A 23,944-nucleotide genomic window follows, 5' to 3' on the forward strand; every position below is an offset into this window, starting at 1 on the left:
CTACTGTTTGCACCCTTGGTCACATAGGAAAAGACATTTTTCATAACACCAAATAGGCCTACTGTAATCTTTCACGTTCGATTGAGCTGTTCTCAAAAACTTGTTAGCCTGAAAAACTGTGATTTTTTGAACATGGCGCAAGGCCATCCTTTTAATATTCAGAGGGCGCCGTGTCACCAACATGACTCGGTGGCTTAGCCTAGTGGCACGAACAAATTGTGAGGAAACCCCTGTCCCTTGATTTGATTCCGTTCCCTTCAATACCCTCGCAACCACAATGTGGCCATAGTAGCCTACTGTTGTTAATATGTTTATTGCTGTAAACGAAAAATAAATTTAGAAACGACATCAATATAGGAACGAACAAAGTTTTTATTGCACAGTAGGCTACTTTAATATTAAACATTCACAAACACTGCCACAGGAAATGCTTTGATATGACTTGACCAATGCGAAGAAAGCTGAAAAAACTTTACATCCTTCCATTCAACGCCGTCTACCTTGACTGCAAAGTTCAAATATGTTATTTTTTAGACCAACATGCAGGGAACTTGAATAGCCCACTACAAAACAACAAATTCAGTGAATTGTCACAACAAAAAGCAACAGATTTAAAAATTTATTTTTTGAGTCATTTTACCACCGTGGAGTGTCGCTGTTTACCCGGATTGCACTAAAAGTATACCAGAAAGCAAGTTAGGTTTGGTAGGCGGAAAAAGGCAGAACCCTTGAGCCTTAGACTAAAGGTGCGTCTACACGACGACTGTTTTCTTGCTTAAGCTAGCCAAACTTCTTGTTTCTTTAAGTTAATCGCAGTTTGTGCCGCTTACTTTTAAGAAAATGGGCGAGTAAGCGAGCCGTCGAGAAAAAATACGCTCCAGAGTGAAAAACTGGGCGCTTAAGTGAGTTCTCTTGCTTAGAAATGTTTTTCCCGCCAAAATCTCAGGTCTCCTCTCAGCTCAGTATCCAGACAGGGCAGGGCGGTATCGTTAAAGGATTTCGTTAAGTTTTGATCCCAACCCGTTCTTATTAATGTTACGGGCTGAACTGGCGGTGACCGTACTCGAAATAGCCCATAGAAAGCACAATATTTTTCAATTTCAAATCCAAAACAGGATCTCAGCAGAAAACCATTGCCATTGTACACTGGGTAATAAAAATAGCGGAGGAATGATCTTGCTGGTTGTTACCAGTCACCCACGCTGACACGAAATTCTGTTTCCAACATTTCAACCTCACTGAGGTGTCTGAATGCTTCAATAAGCAGTAAATTGCGGGTTTGCATCCTTCGCTTTTTGCAGCATTTTTTACACAACTTCTGGGAAGCCATGACTGAAAGACTGCAACAACTTCAAATGATTAAAGAACAGTCAGTTGCTTGGTCTACTCTGCTGTACTTTAGCGCGAACTGCAATGCTTTGGCGCAAACTTTTTAAAACGTGACGTCATTGGGGATTAGATACTCACGTGACCGCGATTCAAGCGAGCAAAATCTTCGTCGAGATTGCCAGTGTAGACGAAACGAGCTTAATCACTAGCTTAAGCAAGAATTTTTAAGCAAGAACACTTTCTCGTGTAGACGCACCTTTAAGAAAGCGCATAAAAACAGAAGGAAAATGCAAAGTTTACCTTGTAGTAAGCCATGTTGGTGTTTTGAGGCACAAATCAACCGGTTGATGTTTCCAACGGCTTGTGACTTTGATTCAGCATCTTTTTCTTTACCTTTCTTGCCAGGAAGCCGCACTGCAACGAAGCAACAACTGTTAGTAGCAAGTAAATTTCGCTTTCAACACAAGGAAAATAGCATTTTAGTCAACTTCACTGACTCAAATTCTTTTTTCCCTTGGTGACAACGTCTAATGCAAGCCCAGGCAGCGACTGTCGCTCTCCAGCTTGGGGCAGCCGGCTGACGTGAAACGACTTGAAGTTTGTTTTCAAAGTATATTTGCTCGCATCGCGCTCCTTCCAGTAATCGACCTGTAAACCGAGCTTTACTTCCGCAAGCTGAGTAGTGACGTTGCTGGTGGAATTCTGCGTCGAGGTTCTGGAAACAGCAAAAACGTCGTAATGGAAATGAGAATTATTGTTAATGAATTTCTCTCGTTGGACACCGGGGCCGAGGGTTTATCCTTTTACCACCCTGGGAGTGTTAAAAATAAACGGAAATATGTCGAATCTTGTTGCGTTACTTGGCTTTGTGTGCTGATGGAACAAAATGAGGATTTAAAAAATGATGAAGACCTTTTGAAGCAAATGGAGAGAGAGAGAGAGATCTAAACGAAACAAGATGACCGATAGATATGATGTAGAAAACCCATTCAGCTTACGTGGCAAGAGTGGTGGCAGCAACAGACGGGGAAACAGGAGGAGTCACAAAGGAAGATGCTGATGTTGCAGGAGGGACGTTACCGGAGCCGATTGCTGAGGCGGCGAAGGACTCTTCCTTGTCCGAGTCGATGTTGAGAAGGTCATTTTCTCCAACTTTAACTTCCTAGAATTGCAGAATACAAAACTTTAGGCTAAACTGATCGAGAAACCTTTTGTCTTAAAGTTTTGTTGCAGCATTAGTCACGGACCCTCGGTAACAATGCAATCACCGTGAAACGCAAACTAAAGTGAACAACTAGGACAAGAATAAAGTTTCTTGTTTGTTTTAGTGCCGTACAAATTTGTAATGACACAACTACACCAGAGTTCCAACATCGCAAGCAAACATCACATAACGAAGACATTATTAATGTGTATGAGCAGGGCCGTATGAGCACCATTTTGCCTTTTCCTTCTGAAATCCACTATTCACCCCTATGTTTAGTGATGGCGTTTAATAATAGAAGGGCTAGGGGTGAAACTCTTCAATGTAGGAAGAAATTTACATTTGTCATTTCAGTGAAGAATAACGTCTAACGATTCATAATTATATTTTGTAGATAAAAAGTAGTTAGGTTAATAGACTATGATCACAATGCAGTAGCGGATCTAAAAAAAATTGGGGAAGGACCGACCAATCTAACCTATTCTATTTGAATAAGTTCCTTCTGATGATCCTATTAAGGTGAAACAGGCTGTTAAGGCTTTTATTTTAGTAAACTAATGACTAATTTTGATGTAATTCGCTCGGCTTGGCTTTTCGCTGGGCCATTGAGTTGAGCACTTTTTGTAATATTAATAGCGTTTACTGTTTTATTAAATCATTTAAATGTTACTTGTAAAATTATAAGCCGAAAAACGCTGCACGAACTTATTATGCGTAGGCGTCTTGGCAGAGATAGGCCAGCCGGGGATTTGCGAAGCAGTAATAGGGCCTTGCAAGATTTAAGCTATTTAATTATATCGAGCTTATGTAGCAGTTTTTTTAAACAGCCAAAAATGAGTGGGCTCCAAAACAGCTGTGGGGCCCCGGTTGGGGGTACGGTTAACCTGGCCCTGTGCTTGAGTCAACATTTTTGGTTTGCTCACGGTATGCAATTGCGATTCCGGCAGGAGCTGGAGCTTCCAGCTGGTAAAATATCTGATATAGATCACAAAGCATGCTGCCAACTGAGAAGCTGTCGGTACACCACTAACCCAGCAACGAGGCGCTAGCAGAACACTTAATGCTTCGTAACAACGTTAAAGGTCCTTGAAAAACAGTCCATTTAGTGATAAAAGTTTAGGTAGATATTAGACCTGACAATGTTTAGTTTAAACGGTTTATCACAGATCACTAAAAGACAATGGAACTTACAGCTATGAATGGAAGAAACTTCTGCGAGCAGTCTTCGTCACCACTAAAAAAAGATTTTATACATTGGGTTTCGATTAGTATAAGCTTAGCTTAGTTTACACCAGAAGAGCAAATCATGTTCTTGAACTAAATGCCGGGTAAACCGCCTCATTCAATGTTCAACGTAGAGATAGTGAAGCAAGGTTGTAATCTACAAAAAACACATCGGAATTTCGTTGACAATAACGAATTAATTTTTGTCCACAGTGAAATAGCATACGGCATGATACGACCGGCCAATCGAGGGTCTTACAAAATTGGGTCTGCTACTATTCGGTGAGTCCGATTCGGTGAGTTCCTAACTTCTAAACCCTAATCCTAAAACGGCAATGATAATTAGGCTACGGTACCCGATAATTTAAAAAAAAATTGAAAAAATCCCCCGTTAAGGGATCGGACTCACCGAATCGGACTCACCGAAACGGGCCATTCCGTACAAAATTACACGTTTCAGAAAACAAAAATACGATGATTTCCTCGATCTTTTCGTGACACGAAATGAAAATTGTTGAAGAACCTTGTCTGGCGAAAAGTGAGCATGGCTTCGGCAATGACGAGAGAAATGACGCCAGAAGCTTCGCTGGTGTATTCCCTCAACTTGGAAGCAAGAGTGAGATATTCTTTATTTTGTTCAAAGGAAACATGCGCCGAGGAACTGTCGGGTAACTTTTCAACGCCTTCCTTCCAGGACGACTCACCAAATAGCGAGCCATACCTGGGATCTATGGAACTCAAGTACCGGGAGAGCCTTGTAGAGCCTGTAAAAATGTAATCGCACATTGAAGTATTTAACAATACTTTATGACGTCAATGACGCGTGTAGCAAGACACTTTCAAATCCATCATCGAAAGGCTGTTGTTGCAAGCACTTGAACTACAAGGCTTTAGTAAGAAATTACTATGATGGTGTCAAAACGTAAAATACGTTTCGAATATAGCCTAATGGTTACGATTTCGATTGAGAATACGAGAAGGAAGGCAATTAAGCATGTTATCAGTGGTGTTGCGTAGACGTAATCAAGTGACTTCCACCGTTCCACGGGCGTCGAACCGACTACCTTCTGAAGAATTTCACTTCTGACAGGTAAAGAAACAAGGTCAATAAGTAAATAAAACAATTGATTTCACCATTAACTTTCGTTTCATACTGAGCAAAGCTCAATGTTAAAATCAGGGCCGTTTAAGACAATTAAAATAAATACAGAGGCATACATCCAATCACTTTAAACAAGAAATTATCTTTTAGTGAAAATTCATTGCCGCCAACAAAGAGAATGTTGAAGAATGAAATTATTACCACACTAAAAACAAATCCATTGAAAAGTTAATGGCATGAGCAAGGAAGTGCATGTTGCAAAGCTTTATCATAATGTGGTATTTTAACAGTACCATTGAGATGCAACGTCGTAAATATAGCTGAACAACAGCCATGCACTACTCAGTCCATAAAGTAAGTCTATAACAACTACGGGTAAAATTACAAAAACCGTTGCATTCGGTCTTAAAGCAACCTTTCGTTACTTTCATCATCATATAAAATACGATAATGCAATCCGATAGTTCATCAAAATATTAGAAAATTACATCATCGGTGCTGGTTATTCACCTAAAGACAGACTCACCTATCGGAACAGCATGAAATATAAAGAAAGATTGCCACTCGGAGGATCGAGCTGATAGGGAATCAACAAATTGCCTCAGCACGGAGTTGAGATACATGTCCGAACCAACCACCACTATTTTAACGGGTGTGGGAGGGCTGGAGTTGCGGTTTAAGCTGATCAAAACAAATGCGTTGGTTGAACCAAACCTGCTCGTGTCTCTATAGACAAAGATTACACAAGCTTGTAATGAGCCCTTCACGGAATAGTTTATCGTGCTGAAAAGAAATCTACCTGCGTCATGGTGAGTGGTCGGTAAAACCTGCAAGGTCGCTAGCAGACTTTGAATCAATATAATAAAAAAAAAAGAGTTTGCTGCACGGGAATAATTTCACCCTGTTACGTCACTGGATACGTGCAAAGACGCACATGCCGCAAAAACCTGGTAAAAATTTTTGGATCGAATATTTACAATAAAAGACATGCTCTATAGTACGACAGTCAACAGTGTGCAGTAAAATAAGCTCACGCGAAGCAACGATATTTTCTGTGAGGCAATGGAAGATACAAGATACCCAGCAAGCGAATCAGCCTTTTTTTTTACATTGATTCAATGTAAAAAGAACTGATTAGCCAGCTGGGGTAAAAGCCTCAAACCCAAACAAAAAAATTGTCATTTTTACATTGCAGACGTTGAATCAATGTAAAAATGACAGATTTTTGCTGTCTGGGTAACAAGCATGCATCACTCACAACTTTTGCAATCTTGTAAGAAAACCAGAGAAGATGCTTTGAACGTCATGATGTGAGTACGTCACTACCGGTTTTGTGAGGCCAACGGAGGGCAGGGATAGCGCATTAGCGATGCAACACCCGTGTTTGTCTTTGCCGTCGATAAGAAACATGCTCTCCGGTAATCCTTCTTCATTCTCTAAAGCAGTGAGATACTCGGACACAGAGTCTGCTTGTCTAATCGACGCCTGGAATCGTTGAAACAATGTAAAATGACAAAATAGGCAAATAGCGCCGTTGAAACAATGCAAAAAGACGGATTTTGTGAGCCGAAAAAGCTATAACGACTCTTCTTCAATTTGTACTTGCTGGGTAAAATATATGACGGTGGAACTGAACGTTTAATAATGATGATGAAATAAATTGAATGTGACATCAGCATTCCAAGTTCAGAGTCACGAAAAGTCTTAAGAATGAAATTAACAGCAGCGCATTAATTATCATCAGAAAAAGTTTGAAGTAAAGATCATGGTGAGATCTTCAATTATTTTCAAACTTTCCACTCAAGTGGTTAATTTCAAACCACTTTGGAATTTAAGAGTCTTCTCTCGAACTTAGGAAGACAATCACAGGCTTGAGATTGCCGCAGTAAAAAACTTTTACCACTTGTCACATACAACAGGATCGGATACGTTGTTAAATCACTATTGCCATAATAACGATTACTTTCAAACAAAAACTATACGAAAAACTTTCACCGTAGATTTTAACACAACATGACACTGTTGTTTCTTGTCCTTGGACGAGTTCGTGCCTAGTTTGACGGGTTAGTTAGTTGGTAGTAACAGGACAAATTTTAAGGATGTCAACAGTCCTCCTGTAGAAAATTGTCGGCTGCGTAGCCGAGTGGTGAGAAAGTCTGCGCGACGTTCGAAAGGACGTGGGTTCCACACCGCTTAAGAGCACGCGGTTGTGTCTCGGCAAAGACACTTAATAGCAAGCCAAAATAAGGGGAGCAGCTGACTCGAGGACTATATGCCACTTCGCTGCTTCCTGTAGTCTGCTGTATTGCATCTGTGATCGCAGTGTAGTGAATGTTATCGCAATAGGCGCAAATAAATACACGATTATTATTATTATGATTGAAGCAGCAGATTGTGGTGTTCGTACAAAAAGCATCATTACTGCTTTATCACGTAGTTATTACACACAACATTGACACCAAAACGGTCTGGCAACAAAGAAGACGAGTGAATCTTGACTACGCCAAAGTGGCAACGCCAACATGTCGCGGGCCTACTTTTGGTGGTGCAATCGCTTCCAAGAGGTGTTCTTACCGTACAATCTTTGGCTTGATCATATGCGGGAGTACTGTGCAATGACGCAGACCTGGCTTTTGTATTGTGGGCAAAGGCAGGTTTGATCTCGGGAGAGTCTGGTGCAGACGAAGAGTAATTTTGTTCTAGCAAGAAAAAAGTTGAAAATAATGAATCGTTTATAGACTTCAGTAAATTTTTTTTTCGATTTGTACAATTTATCACCCACTTTATATGTCGCACAACACTACACTACACATGCTTGTAAAACAAAATGAGCGAAGACAATATCAAGAATTTATTACAAAGATTTTTGGAAATAAATAAACAAAAACAATATGAAGGAAGTTGCAGTAGTGGCGCAGTCGAGGTACATCTGTACAAGGTTAATGTTAGAAAATGCCAAAAGATATCGGGTGTTCTAAAAATGTCCAGTTATGAGTTCATTGATCGGGTAGGCATTATCGTAGGAAGTAGGAGCAAAAAAGACAACGTCAGTACGCGATTAATCGATGTAGAAAAAGCTGTGTGGATCCGGGCAGGCCTCGCACATGTCAGTAACAAGCATGAGAGTCACTGCGTGAGTATAAAGTTAAATAGTGATTGACAGCCGAGTGTATAATGTTGCAAGAACAGCGCTCGACACGTAATTCGTGAAATATACGTCATATTCGACGTCATAAATATCATATTTGAGTGAAAAAAGCAAAAAGAGCATCATATAATATTTCAACAGTCTCTAAAACTGAAACCAAACAACCAAAAATATATTTTTATTAAGCGGTACCTGACGTGGTATGAAAATGCATGGAGGGCTTGTCGTCTAAATTCGGTTGGGAAACAGCAGATAGTGTGGTGCTGGCTTTCGTGGATCCCCTTTTGTCAAAGGCCGGATAAGAAGCATCAGAAGTATCCTGCATTGTAAGTTTGTGAGCACATCACATAAATCTAATGCAAATCTAATGCAAATCTAATGACGATGAATCAATGTAAGAATGACGGATTTTGCTGTCTGGGAATGCATCGCATTGATGTTATCAGCCCTCGAAAGTAACACGTCAAGCTTTCAGTGCATACAACATCAAAGCAAGTGGAAAATATCCCAAGCAGCAAAATACGCTCTGTTCACATTAATTCAACGCGTGAAAACGTTAAATAAATGCAAAAATGGCCAATTTGCTGACTGGAGGTACCAGCCTGTAAAACCTGTCACTTTCACATCGGTTTAAATTGATCGTTTTACAATGACAAGCTGATGGCTAAATAGATTAGCTAGAAAGAAATATGATTTTTTTTTTAGTTATTGTTATTGCTATCAATCTATCTTTTCATGCACAAGACGATGAAATAGTTAGTAGACGGTTAATATAACCAACAATAACCTTAAACCACAAGCATAAAAATAAAAAATTTGACACTAATTTATAAAAGTCGCATAAAGACATTAATAGGTCATTAGTGAAGATATACTCCACATATCAGACAAAATACCAATGCAAAGACTACAAGAAGATTAACCAAAATACATAACAAAATTGCACTTTTACAACGTAGACAAAATAAACAACTGTTTTTGTTAGAGTAAATCAATAAAAACGAATTTGCAGAATTTCGTTAACTGAATTCAATAAGCCGTACTGTGTATGGGCTAGCAGAAATTTATATTTTGGACCAACAAATAGTATTTGGAGAAATGCAATTAAAGATATATAATTGATCATATATTTTATTACAACTAATTTGAACATAAATTCTGTGAGAAGTCAAGCCCAAGCACTGGTCATTCATCTAAAGCTCGTAAAATCCTTTCTTTTGACATTGATTTAACGTCTGAAGAAGTTGAATCAAGGCAAAAAGAACGAATTTTGCATGTAAATTGTAGATGCATATTGGTTTAACTTCTAACCTTGTCTTCATCACACGCTTGGTAAGAAGTCTGTGACTTTATCTGGCCAGTATGGGACTCATGCTGCAAGACGTTGAAACATATTTATAAATCATGCTCGTTTTTGCATCGGTTCAACGTTTAAATTACGTTGAAGCAACGTAAAAAGGTCACGTTTGGTAGTTTAATAAATTAGTTGCTTGTATTATACAAATATCTGTAAGTACACTTGTTAAGTAAGAAATAGTGTCAAGTTTGGCAAAAGGGAAAAAGTCATACACTTTTGTTAATCATGCAAAAGTATTTGTAAAAGCAATTAGCAAAGGACTCCTTCGGTGCATGTAAATAACTTCACTCCAAAGAAAACAGTGACAAGGTGCATGTGAAAGGTAATCAATGTGATCGCGCCATTATTTTTTCACTGAACCCATCAAATGAACAAAAATCAACTGCATTAGCAGAACATTAATGTTTTCCTCAAGAACTCCGCAGAGATGTAAATTGTGTGCGTTAAGTGCACACACAATAGTTTGACTATGTAGCTGAAAAAAATTGAACAAAATGCAGTGGGAACTGCGAACTGGCTGCATTTGCTCTAATAAGTGACAAAACCCTTTACTTGTTGAGTCACGTTCATCAAAACATTGAATAAAAAACATAAAAACGACACATTCCTCCGGCATGATCCCAGCTAGACAAATTTGCTCTTTTTATATTGTTTCAAGGTGTTACAACGTTTTTTTTAATGTCGCTGGAGACATAGCGACAAAAGTGCGAAAAAAGAATTTGCAAAAACACGTCATGGGTCATACTCAAGAAGAATTGTTTTGTACGCATGGTTCACAAAAATGCAGAAGCAGTGGCTAAGTTAATAAACCATTGTTAAAACGAGAACAAATAGATATCATACGGACGTACGCGTTCCAGGCTAGATTGGTCTCTCAAGCTGCTGATTTCTGTCTGAGAGCTGGAGTGAGATATTCGATCAAAGAATGGCCTGCAATGAAGATGATATCATTTGCTGAAGAATCATAGAGTTATGCCGCTCCAACTTATCGCAAGAACGCTCCATATATTTTCGAGAAAAGCAATGTGAAGCTGTCCCAGTCAGCAAACCAGAGCTTTTTCACATTGATTCAACGTCTGCAGACGTTGAATTAATGTAAAAAGACTGGCTTGCTGACTGAGACGAATTACGTGCACTTGTAATGCAACAAATATTATTTCGAAACAGAAAAAAAATAACAGAAAATAACCTGAGTTTTGGCTTCGGTGTGGACACAATACTAATGTTGTCTTCTACCTCGGGGCAACTGTCACTCAAATTAAAATCTTCCAAATCGTCGTACAAAAATCCGTAGTCCACCGGGTCGGAAGGATTGCATTCGGCATCCTGCTCTAGATTGGGATCTAAATCCTGTTTGATGGAAATCGTCGTCGCTTATATAGAATACGTCGTAAATGAAGGAAATTATTTGACGATGTAGTTTACGAATGAGAGATGTAGCACTACTTTTTTTAAATGCTATAAAATTTGAAAAGTTGCAGAATCGTATTGTTGTATTTGATTCTACAGACGTTTAAATAACATAAAAAAGGAGAGATTACCTTCCTAGCTGCTTAACGTGCTTACCTCGTCTGAGGCTTGCTTAAATTTTCGTAGAAGAGCAGCAACTTTCGTTTTAATAAAATTTTGCTGTCTTGATGATGACGACATTCTCACTTTCCTTCTGTTTTTCATTTTCCCGCCGCGTGCTTCATCGTCGACGTACTCCTTCAAACACGAAAGGGGTTGTCAGTACAAAAAGTATTAACAAAAAACTTGGTGTCAAAAGTTTCTTAACCCTTTGCTTTGTGGTACGGAAACAGCAATTTTGTATGATCTTGTTTTGTCTCTTTTTTGCGTTAATTAATGCAAAAATGACAAAATTACTGTTATAAATCTGCTTCAGACTTTAGCAGGTACACTCGGTTGCGTGAAAGTGAATGAGATGAAATTGTGAAGCTTGTCAATACAAATATATATACAGCTACTTTTCAACATTGCAATATCAGTTTTATCAATGTTGTGGAAAAGGTCGATGATCGACATATATTTAGCTGCCTAAACAACATCATTTTTATTTAAAATAAGAAACCTGGCGCTTCAAAACTGTAGGGATGGCTAAAATCATGACAAATAACTGGATAGCTAAAACGACGTTCGTAAGTTATGTCAAGTCTCAGATTTGCATGCAGCTAGTCCTGTACCTTACCTGTGGGTTGTCACTGGCTAGGTCTGGATCTGAAGAAAACGTCTCTTCATCGTCTTCAGAATAGTTGTCAACCTCAGGCGAGCGCTCTAAAGAAATCAGTTTGTGTGACGGCGGCTTACTGAATGAGATCGCAAATTTAAAGATTGAAAGCCGTGTTTTACCTTGAGATTTAATCAATAGTCTGGTTTGCAAACTTCGAAAAATGTTTGTGGTTGTACTTGTTTTCAGTTTTGATTGGTTTTCTGACACAACTCACAAGGCAAAAAACGTTGCAGTGAATGAATAATTGACATTCAATAAATTATTAAATTTTCTATTATGTGGTAACTAATAAGTAATTCCGCAGAGCAAAAAACAGCATATTGACAAAGTTGTTACAAAATATTTGTGAATGCGCGACTGCATATATACTTGAAACAACAATGAACATTGCCCTTGCTGTTTTGAAAGTTTATTAAGCCTCAGGTAATGCTTAAAGTTAATTTAGATTATTGTTTTTATGACAGTTGTTCGGCTGAGAAGCATTGGCCAATTTTGTTTGCATTGCAACTGCTGCAATCTATTAATATTGAGTTAAATATGAATTCAATTAACATTGATTTGCAATGCAATGCAGTGAAGAAGAGGTCTACATTTAATTTTACAAACAACTACCGGTGCAGTAGTATTTCTAGCATAATAAGATTTCAAAAAAAACCGGAGGTATAGCTTAAAATTTGCAGTCACCTGTACCGGTATGTTTTCCAACCCTCTCACTTTCTGCATCAGCATCAATAGGTAAACTGCTCATACTCGAAACAACAATCTGTGCTACAACATTCAATTCGCCATCTTGATCCTTCCTCACAGCAAGCAAATCAAGGACAGACTCATCGGGGATTGGACACTGAATGAGCTGAAAAAAAAATTAATGCTTAGAAACAATAAATCAATGACAATTTCAATCTGATTTAAAAAACAAAAAAAAACTTGTAAATCCATAACATTTGGCAAGAGCAAAACGTACACGAAAGACAACATCCATAGAGGCAACGTTTTTGTTTATCGATAAACGTATGTTGTTATGGTGTGGTTACTTTATGTTGAGTCCATGAGAGTAAATTAAACTTTTTATCCAAGTGCTGTCATTGATTTCGCCTGGCTAACAGCACTCGCCCAACCCGAAAACTCAGGTTAATGTTAAATTTCACACAACAGCAAACGCTTGCGTGCTACTCTACTTCAATCAAAACTAACATATTGCATTTTTGAGTTCTAAAAAATTGAGTGGTCAAATGCAAACTAAGTTTTTGAACTCTTGTTGTGACTCTTGGCCTCAGGATGGTTGTTGTTATATCTGAGAATGACAGTGATGGAAAATAAATGCAATCTCTCAAAACATAAACAGTAAACACCCATTTTCAGCACCACAAAAAAAATACAATTCACACAAATACCCGACCAACCAAAAATTCATGGGAGGCTCATTACTGGGATGTTAGGTAAGATAAAATATTTCCATTAAATAAAACACTCACATGAGCCATATCCACTCTGCCTATTGCTAAAGTTTTGTATCCAAGCATCGCACGATTTTTGTAACGCTTCTTTCTCTGCAGCATTATCTGAAGCCTGTTTTGGTCACGCTTGACGAAGTGAGGATACTAAATATATACAAATAAATTCCGATTGTCACTATCCACAACAACAAAAGATAAACAGAAAGAGGCTATTTCTTGACTCACAATGCGGTGCTTCACAAGACATCAATCGTGACTTTCATAATTACATGTCTGCTGTACAATCTCATTCTACTGTACCGGTACATTCATTAATGCATTCACTGCAAGAGTGCTGAAGATGAATTCATTGCTATAAACATTTGTTGAATCAACATTTAAACTTGGGTATTATAGTTTTACCACAGAATTAAACAATTTAAAGCTTGCCTGAAGAGAAAATGTCAGTTCAAGCCTGGTGTCAACGAGTCCATTACTTGACATTAAAATTTCATTGGAACGGAACACACGTTTTGATCCCTACATGCAGGAAATAAATAAATTAGTTATTATACATTAATAAAATTAATCAAAGCATACACAATAAGGACAACTTTTCTGTACAATTCTATACAAAACGCTTCAAGGTGCATAACTGTAGCTGAAAAGGAATACAAGACATTATAGCATAATTTCTTATTTAGAAAGTCAAAAAGTTGAAAATGTCATGACATTCAACTCATCTAAACATCTAATAAGATATATATGATGCACACAATCTGGGATCCACAACTGTATGAAAAAGCAACCAAACAGTTCAGCTGTGAAAATTCCAGGTGATATCAGACTTCAGCACACCATCATAATTTTCAATTCAAATGTTTCATTGATTAATTGTGGTAAGTCTTCATCCTTAAGACTGAAAAAGCATTTTGTTGAGCTTAATTGTGAGAGTTTTGCTTGCTTGTAAAGGCTTTGATCCACTGTCGCAGGACCAACAAAGGTTGACAGACTTGTTGAATTTTTGTTGATTGAAAATTATTTCACCAACCAGGCGCCACTTGAAGAAAAGTGGCTAAAACACAAACCTAAAGAGCAGAACTACAGCTGCTTGATGTTGCAATAAATTTGAGCACAAACTGGGCTATTAGGACAGACAAATACAAACTGTTGCAAGTAACCTATTGTCACTATTGTGGTTACTGTCCTTATGAAAGCAGTTATAAACATTTTGGCATTAATTTTGGCTTAAATCAATATTTGTAAGAGCTGGTGAAACCACTCTAATGTAAAACTTGGCCAATGGTCCAAAAGATTTGAAGGCCTTACTAATAACATATACGATAAACCTACCTGCATTTTCACAGCGATAAAAATGGATTGTACATCTTTGTCAAGTTCCTTTAGCACGATTAATTTACAAACCGTCATGTTGCAAATTCTGAAGAATATGTTTACAGGCTTTTAAAATTTTAAAACGTGTGAGTTTGTAGGCTATATTTTAGGAACTTCCAGTAAATATTTAGCTCTACATGATATGATTGGTTAAGAAATCTAACTATCTTTGTCTAACTGTTTTTTAGCAAAACCATTTTATCCTTCAAAGTTCTGCATACTTTAGTACAAGATTCTCAAGCAGATAAACTTTCCCTTAGGGATAAATTTCATTGATCTAAAATTAAATTTCTGAAGACGGGAAAACAGATCACCGACATATAAAAATAGCCAAAAATCTCATCAAAAGGTTGATGGATGTAAATCTAACTGTAGACAGTCTGCAAAGAGTTAAACAAGAGTAAAAATGTTAACAACCTCTGCATTATACTGTTCAAACTACATTATTAGATTAATCATTCACAAGAGAAAACCTTGATTTTAGTTGCAGACGCTTGAAAAATTGTTGAATAGTGAATAACTTTAGTCATAAAAACAATTTCTCACTTCTGTTCTAATTTAATAATTAACCACCTGGGCCTAGTCGAAAAATTAGATTTATTCAATATAATAAAATATAAAATGTTTAGGCTATTGCTCCACTACAGACACAACATATAAAAAGGATCAATTCTTTTTATTGATATCCACTAGAATTGGATTATTTTTTAATAAGTTAGTCATACCGAGGAATGCAGTGTGATGCAGATCGATCAATATCCCACGTTGCAAACAAATACATAGGAACAGGAGCTTGAACATTTCCACCACTTGCTTTATTCATTGTATTTAGTAATAAGCAATAATAATGTAATGAAAACTTAATGCATAATAAATACAAGTTGAGTTAACTACATTTTTGAAAAAATTTAAGATAAAGCAGTACGAACTGGGCATCATTAAAATTTCACAAACCTTATGCAGTTGAATTGATGGCCATAAGTGTTCTCAGCCTAAATAGAATAGATAAGCTCGGCTGTATTAGTGAAGTAAAACTTTGTCACTTAAGTGTAAAAGAAAATTTTTAACATGTTAAAATAAATCATTTATATTTTATGCAACACAATTTAGCACACTATCAAGAATTGATGTAGGGTGTGTCGTGTGCCCCCAAAAATTTAAAAAATGGTTGAAAACACAATTATTTTTTTTTGTGGGTGAGGCTTGACTAAAAAAGCAAAATTACAAAATTTCAAAAAATTTGGTCAAGGTTTAGGTGCTCCACATCCCAATTGCCTGTATCCCCTTGTTGGCTTGACAATAGGGTGGATTGAAAAAAATTTTTTTTTTAATTAACAAAAAGGGGGGTCTAGACCACTGACAAATTGGCTATAAACAATAACAAAACTGGTTTCAGGGAGTTGTACCACATATTGGCCGTTCTACCCCCCATTTTATGGGGGAATACCCCCAAAATTCTCAAATCGGATGTAACTTTGGAACTGCTGGTGCTAAGAACATGAGTTTGGTATCAAATGATGCAGAATCATAATGTTTCTATCTGCTCTATGAGGATTTTTTGCCTTAATTTCACTAGAAAAAAAGTTATGACAAAAAGCGTATATTTGACAATGTTTTGGACAAAACGGTACCACAGGCACAAGGTAATGGGTAAATGCACATGCTGTACTGCATATGTTGATGCAGGTCACAGATGACTTGGATACTTTTGCTTATTGCATTTGCAATAAATATACAGCATGGTATGCATAATATACGATACACACTCCACATGATGTAGAGAATACAAGGGTTAATCGAGAGCATGTAGGCAGTGGTCTAACGGTACAGTAGTGTGACTGGAAATACAATATAGTGCTCGTGTCATGTACACACACAGTAGCAAGTAACAACTTTACTGCACGACCTGGGGGTTACTAACTGGACTGTTCAAAGTGTAGGTGCATAAAACAAATACTGTAATTAGTAGACATAATTGGTGATGGGTAGACTGTGATCTGCCATGAAATCATTGTCAAGGAAATACCAGCACACAGATTGATATACTCCATACTGCTTCATGTGCTAGACTACCTGTACTACATTGAGACTTTAGCAACCAGCACAAAAAGATGAACATGTCAATCTAGTGGGAATTCCTTCTTGCTGTTGAATTCTTTCATAAGTTACGAGATCGCACCTTCTGACGAATCAGTCCATCCCTTCTTTCAAAACCTACAGCATATAAGCTTGCTTTAACAGTCACTAGCTTAATGTGACACTCCACTGCTTGGTTGTGGCAAGGATAATCCAGCCGCAGAGGTTCGTCGATGACACTGTCAAGGTGTTGATCTGCTAACGATCTCATGATAGGTGGCTCAGACTTATGAACTGTGCCAAGCTTCACAAGTTGGTGGTATAATTTTGCTTTAGTATTAAGCTGTGGCACAAGAAATCTGCATATTGCAGGTGGCACGGCTGGTGAAATTTCCTTTCTTAGCTTTCGATTTTCATCTTCTGCTTTTTGTGAGGAGCCAACATGATTCTTGCTTTGCTTTTCCTGTGCTTGTGCACCTAAGGAATAGATTTGTTGGCCTGCTGCTCTTCTAACTTGGCAGTCTTCATCACCTAGCATTCCAACAATGACATTTTCAGAGTGAGCGAATAATGCATTGCATTCCAAAACCTTCTTGGAAATCTTTTACTTCTTGGTTTGGGAAGCTTTCTTTGCAACATGTTGAAGAAGTTTTTTGACCCATCAGATAATGAATTGTGGTGTTTTATTTCAAACCAAGGTGGGAAGCAAACCTTGATGCAGTAGCCTACTCAGACAAGTTCATGAAACTTTTGGAAGGGTTGATTGCATGAGTGTATTTACAAAGTAGCCTACAAGCAAGTGTTAGCCACCTTGAATGACATAATTTCCCGACTGACAAAAACTGCAAGTCTTCATCAACATTCAACATGCCCAAGCACAATGCAGGCATAATCCATATATTACACTGGTAAACAAAAAAAGAATTATTTTTTGCTCCATGAACTTTGAAGACTGATTTAGAGTAATTTTGCGGTGCTGAATCCGAATCTAACCTCAGATCACGTCAGGTTTGTGAGATATGATAACAACAAATGGTTACTTTTGTCAAAAGTGGAAGATTTGGCATTGCGGTCACCACCAACATACGCAGTGCTATAACGAATGGTTAGTGTTAGACAGACCAAAACAGCCTAAGTAAGGTTACTGTACAAGCATTGCCACAGGCCTACTTAATCCTTTGTGGTTTCATGCAAACCTTTGACGGGGGGGGGGGGGGGGTCACCGGGTCAGTTATACTTTTAGCCTCCCTTTTAGATTGTTATTACTGCATGGTTAATAATGTTGCTTAGAAAACAAATTGGTATCAAAATTATATTTGGTGTATTTCAGCTACTTATGCACGACATGGCCTGGATTTCTGCATATAGCAAAATATGTATATATGTGCAATAAACGCAACGTCAAATCTTCCACTTTTGACAAAAGTAACAATTTGCTGTCATCATATCTCACATACCTGACGTGATAGGATAAATCTGAGGGCAGATTCGGATTCAGCACCCCAAAATTACTCTAAATCAGTTTTCAAAGTTTATAGAGCAAAAATCGTGTAGACCAGTGTTATGTTAAAACAAGGTATTTATGGAGTATGGGGGTCGAAATTCCTGTATTTTTAACTGCAATGTGGAGCACCTAAACATTAATATTTTTTGCTGAAACTTCATATTATTGTTGTTTCAGTGAAACCTCACCATTGAAAAAAAATAATACAAAAAATATGAACATTGGGGCACACGATGAACATGAGCTGGAGATGATGATGGCGTATGAGCGATCTTTCCAGGCTAGATTGGAGGGCAGGAAATCTTCAGCCACTCAGCAGTCTCGTCGTCCAGGACCCTCAGACCATGCGCACCGTGTGGAAGCCGGTGGGTTAGGCAGTGGTGAATGACATGGTCTGCGGTCTGTTCCGTGGCACCACACTCGCATTCTGATGAAGGAGCCAGGCCCCACTTGTGCATGTCCGAACGAAAGCGGTCGACGCCAGTTCGTACATGGCATACAAGAATTGATTGTTCGTACAAGAATTGATTGGTGATGAATTCAGATGTTACAGTTATGATTGTAGGCTGCAGTGGATGTAGGGTAGGCTGAAGTTATGATTATAGAATTAGATTTAGACGGCTCCTATTGGGGCAGATAGAATTTTTATAGATTAAAGATAATAAAGCTAAGGTTATCCGTTAAACCTTAGCTCAGGCGACTTGACACTTAACCTATGGTTACCGTAAAAAAATTCTGATTAATCGCATAATAATCTGTTTTATTTTAACAAAAATTGCATCATCTAAATTCACCACCAATCAATTGTTGATAGTGTGCTTAATCGCATACAATGTACTAGGCTACTGGTAAATGATCTATTTTAACATGTCAAAAGTTTTCTTTTACATTTAAGTGACAAAGTTTTACAATCACCAATACAGCCTAGCTTATCTATTTTATGTAGGCTAAGAAAGCCTCATAGCTAGCTTCAAAACGACATTCGGTCGGACACTACAACCAAACAGTGTTGCCAACCACACTTAATGAATGGGTACCAGTTTTTTTCTAAATGGGTACCAAATTGATAAACAGAGTACCAAATTTTTTCAATTTTAAAAATAGCAAAACTTTTATCAACTTTATTAGCGCAGAACAAAATTATGATCATAATTCTTTTCATCGAGTTTTTTTTTCCTTTCAGACAACGTCTTTTTTTTGTGCAATTTGCTTTTATCGTGTCGAGCCAAGTTAGATCGATGTGGATTGACAAGAAAGTTACAAACTTTATAGTAGCTGAAATCTTTTTATCTTTGTTTTTTACCAGGCTGGATTCAGGTGAGCTGCATGACCAAGTGAATTCAACTTTCTCATGTTTCAAATGCATACTATTTTTGTAGCCTAATAGCATTTGGTTGCTTTTACTTTCGCCATATGCCATACAGCAAATCAAATTAGAAGTAACACTGCAATGGTCACAGAGTCACCCATTCAGTGGCGTAGCCAAGAATTTTGAAAAAGGAGGGTTTTGACGGCCGGCGAGCGAAGCTCGACGCCGTCTTCACGAAAGGAGACACCCAGCGGCGGGGGGTCTGGGGGGTCCTCCCGAAAATTTGAAAAAATTACTTTGAATTTGGTGCATTCTGAGAGCATTTTCAACAAAATTGTGGGTATAAATATTCCTATAAAATGGTGTTGTCCAGTGACATAGCAAAAGGATAAGATCATGTTTTCTTGGGCATTTTTTGGTAACAAAGCTAAGGCTCTAAGTTTTCTTGTTGCTAATTCCTGGCTGAGATATTTGAATGTTTGGTATTGGCAAAACTCGCTCTTTTCATGCAGTTTCGTTTAAAATTAGGCAAACTTTGTTTTAGAGACAGAGACTGAAAGCATCATTCTCAATATCGTGACATCACACGCGTGCCAAAGGGTGGGGTTGTAACCCCCAAACCCCTCTGGCTACGCCACTGCACCCATTGGTGCACAAAAATAAGCACTAACAATACAATTAGACTATTAATCAGTTAGTATAGCAGGCCTATAGTCAATGTTTTCTGAAAAAGGCTATTACTGCAACTACGTTAACATTATTTCTGTTTTAAGCTAGTTGGCCACACCATTTATTTAGATATTGGCACAGTAGGTCAACAAATTAGTGGTGTACCGATACTCAAGTATCGGTGTTATCGGTTCAAAACAGTCAATTTTAAAGTTTGCAACTGCCATGGCCCAAGTTTTACACTTGTAGGCATACCGTACAGTTTATTTAAAATCATAGATTAATAATCAGAACAAATTTGTGATGTGACAAAAATGTGACAAATAAATAACTTAAACTGATTGATTGAACAAAGAAAATTAGGCTACTTTAAAGTGCAGTTCTTTCAGCCGGCTTTCTTTGATTCAACTGAATCTAACTTCACCAGCAGTTCATATTATTAATCTGCTGCAAAGCTCTTCTTCAGCGGAAACCTTCAACCGTCACAGCCAATCCAGTCACCTACTTTAACAGGCTACCAACACGTCAATAGGTACCGGTAGGCTACCCCTTTTACCTTCTCCACAGCAAAAACCTTCCACTCTCACCAACATCAATATTACCATGTACCTTCTCTTCAGCAAATCCGTACTTCCCTGCAAACTTCACTGTCAAATTACCAATCAGTACCCATTCCTTCCTTTACAAAACCCTCATCTGGCAGCTATTTTTTAGGCAGTGGCTATTTGACCGGCGCCGGTCTTTGAATCTGAAACACTATTTGACCGTCATTACGTCATTATATAGTCACTTTTTTTCTTTTTCTCTTTCAAAGCAAAAGACGAGAAGCGCGTATATAACTTCTAATTCGACCATTTTATTCAACTCGTTACGTGGCGCGAGCGATACGTCGCAGGTTCCTATACTAGAGGGACTGAGTTCGATACCATCCGGAAGCATTCCTTTTTTTTTATTTATTTATTTATTTTTTTTAACTACATTTTGACCCGAAGTGCACTTTTGTAGTCAATTTTTAATTTGAGTTGCATTACATTTACATGCCATTACCATTTTTTTAAAAGAAGCATTGTATATAACTACTTGTTGTTGAGAGTTGAGAGCAAAAATGTAATGCGCTTCGTTCGGAAAACACGGTCACATCATCAATCAATCAAACATTTTATTTTTCGTCATTAACGCGTCCGGGACGAAAAAGATACTAACTACAAAAATCGATATAGACCTACCAGCACGTTAATGAACGGGAAAAGGTGGCAAAACCTTGAAAGGTTTAAAACGTGCCTGAATGAAAAATTATGTAGTAGGCTACTGGCTATAGTTAGCACGGCCCCAAACGGAAAATTACCCAGAGAAATTCTCAAATTTCAGCAAATTAAAAAAACTCTAACTTTATTACTCACATTTGAAAAGACATAAAAAATTGGGCTGTAGACAACTCAAATTAAAAATTAACTACAAAAATGCACTTCGGGTCAAAATTTAGTCTTAAACCATTAAGGTTTTGCCACCTTTTCCTTTTGTTGGTTTTGTTACTGTATTTCTTTTTTACAATATCGTTTCTTTTTGCGTTCTGACAAAGAAAAATAAATTGAATTGAATTGAATAGTTAAAAAAAAATAATAAAATAAGGAACGCTTCCGGGTAGTATCGAACTCAGTCCCTCTAGTATAGGAACCTGCGACGTATCGCTCGCGCCACGTAACGAGTTGGATAAAATGGGCGAATTAGAAGCTATATACGCGCTTCTTGTCTTTTGCTTTGAAAGAGAAAAAGAAAAAAAGTGACTGTATAGTGACGTCATGACCGGTCAAATAGTGTTTCAGATTCAAAGACCGGCGCCGGTCAAATAGCCACTGCCTATTTTTTACAAGACCAAAAACAAACAAAAGACCCAAATTGTCAGGTTGTCAAACTTTTCTGATATTGAAAAAAAGTACAATACGAATAATAAAAACTAAAAATTACAAATGGTACCAAATAGTACCAAATTTTTGCAGAATACCAAATCATTTTTTAGGGTACCAATGCAACTAAAATAGTACCAAAATTTTTACTTTTTGGTACTCTATTTTCTAAAAAAATCGGAAAAGATAAAATTAAGCCAAAAAATCAATGAAACATGAAAAAAGCCAGAAAAAGCCTAATTTTTCTGGCTTTTTTTATTTGAAAAAAAAAAGAAGCCAAGAGAGTTGAAAAACAGCCAGATTCTCAAAATCTGGCTTTAAAAAAGCCAAGTTGGCAACTCTGTTAGACCTTTCCGCAGCCAACCAATGAAGCGTGACTTGGAAAACAAAGCATTTCACAAGCTGAGTTCCACTGGTGAAGCACAGTTTTTGAACGTTTTGGTTGTTGTTTTTAGTTCAGTTGTTTTTATTTCTAACCATCATATCAAAAGCAACATAGAAAGGTCGAGAAAAAGGTAGAAGCGACAAAACGCGAACGTTAAAACGTGCTTGTGACCGAAGTAGCCCAAGTTATTGAGTTGAAAAAAATTTGGCACGGTGGATCGAATAATCGCTTATTTTAGTGGTAGGCTGCATCCTGCAAAGTACTTTGTTGATTGAATATTACAATTAAGTTATCTATTTTCAGAACTGCATGGTCCTAGCTAACTAGGCTACCGCCGAAATAGCGCTATAGCCTACTTCACAGGGCCACTGAGCAAAAGGACCTTGCATTGATCAATTTTATTTTGAAATATTTCAGTTAACAACTAAAGTAAGCAGCCTAAACTTGTTATTATTTCATTTAGAATCTACACTTATAATCTTTTTAAGCAGCATTTTCGTTTGTTACTGTACTTGATGTTTTTGTCCTAGCTTAATTGGCTTATTTGCTTAGGGTCACTCCAGGTTTCCAGCCACCTAATGTTTGTGTTGGCTTCTTTTGCTCTAATGGAACTAATTTGACACAAAATCAAGCACCATTTGTATTTTTTGCAATTATAACTTTCTGTCGAAATAGGAACACTCACATGACAAGTTTGCAACACACACGCTTTCATTTTTAATTGGACTACCGTACGCTCAAGCGAAATCACCCAATAGCTTACCGTACCATATCTTTGGCTAAGCCACTACAATTTTATTAAATTATTAACCTACTATAAGAACTGTTGTCTAAATTTTTAATAAACTGTTTAACATTAAAAAACTCTGATTAACTACAAGCAAGTTAGGCTGTAACCTAGTGCCCTAGTCATATAGCGACTGCATGGTTGAGTGGCACGACGTTCGCAAAGGACGTCGGTTCGACACCGCTCCAGAGATTGCGGTTGTTTTTCGGCAAAGACACTTAATGGCATGCTAAAATAAGAGTAGCAGGTGACTCCACGACTTCCTGTTGTAGGTATTGCATTTGTGATGGCAGTGAAGGCTGCTATGTTGTCGCAATGGGAGCTAAACAAACTTGATTAGGCTAAGTTAGCCTATTACTGGACCTCCATGTCAACTTTACTGGGTAGCTTCTAACTTGTATGAAACTGGGTGGGCTAAACAGTAAACAAACAAATTATTAAAATCTTTTGTGGTAAAAAAAATAAAACGTAGCCTATAGCTTCGATTTCAAACCTAAGTAATTAGCAAACTTTATCGGCAACCAATCGTAGCAAGCATTGACAGCGATAAACACAGTGTTTCGTAGTCTGTAGCTCCTACAAGCCCTACATAGGCTACGTCCTATAATAAGCACACAAACAAACTCGAAGGTTCCATAATTGCATCGGGGCCCCAACTGATGAAGTTAGGCTACGGCCCTGATTGCAGTCCAGCTCAATAAAACCATCGAAAACGCTTTCTCTACAGCTGTGATAACCTACCTCAAATGTAATTTTCTATCCATTATCTAGGCCAAGGGTGACGAACCTTTTTGCGGTCGTGGGCCACTTTGTCAATTACACATGAGTTATCGAGCGACACAACTTTTTAATCGTGGTAACCTACTATGAAATCTTTTAAAAGCG

The 23,944-nt window shown here is 37.7% G+C and overlaps 1 protein-coding gene across 1 annotated transcript; it reads right to left on the minus strand.

Annotated features, from left to right (window-relative positions):
* Positions 1-297: 297 nt before the first annotated feature.
* Positions 298-15,279, minus strand: LOC145784273 (phosphofurin acidic cluster sorting protein 2-like). Its single transcript, XM_082596063.1, has 20 exons — positions 15,151-15,279; positions 14,384-14,471; positions 13,481-13,570; positions 13,070-13,195; positions 12,279-12,447; positions 11,553-11,638; positions 10,931-11,071; positions 10,554-10,714; positions 10,216-10,294; positions 9,319-9,381; positions 8,200-8,326; positions 7,434-7,558; positions 6,118-6,344; positions 5,386-5,540; positions 4,281-4,521; positions 3,725-3,767; positions 2,328-2,491; positions 1,827-2,044; positions 1,630-1,743; positions 298-505 (listed from the first exon to the last, which is right to left on the minus strand). Exons 1-20 carry the CDS (start codon positions 15,246-15,248, stop codon positions 399-401), a joined length of 2,622 nt encoding a protein of 873 aa, XP_082452189.1. The 5' UTR covers positions 15,249-15,279; the 3' UTR covers positions 298-398.
* Positions 15,280-23,944: the final 8,665 nt, after the last annotated feature.

The sequence above is a fragment of the Aplidium turbinatum genome, chromosome 15 (assembly GCF_918807975.1).
Source record: "Aplidium turbinatum chromosome 15, kaAplTurb1.1, whole genome shotgun sequence".
NCBI lineage: Eukaryota > Metazoa > Chordata > Ascidiacea > Aplousobranchia > Polyclinidae > Aplidium > Aplidium turbinatum.

Coding starts and splice junctions, on each gene's coding strand:
- LOC145784273 (XM_082596063.1), bottom strand. CDS start 15,248: ATGAATAAAGCAAGTGGTGGAAATGTTCAAGCTCCTGTTCCTATGTAT. Junction 8,327..9,318: donor AAGCGTGTGATGAAGACAAG/GTTAGAAGTTAA, acceptor CTTACAATGCAG/GATACTTCTGATGCTTCTTA. Junction 4,522..5,385: donor ATTTCATGCTGTTCCGATAG/GTGAGTCTGTCT, acceptor ACATTTTTACAG/GCTCTACAAGGCTCTCCCGG.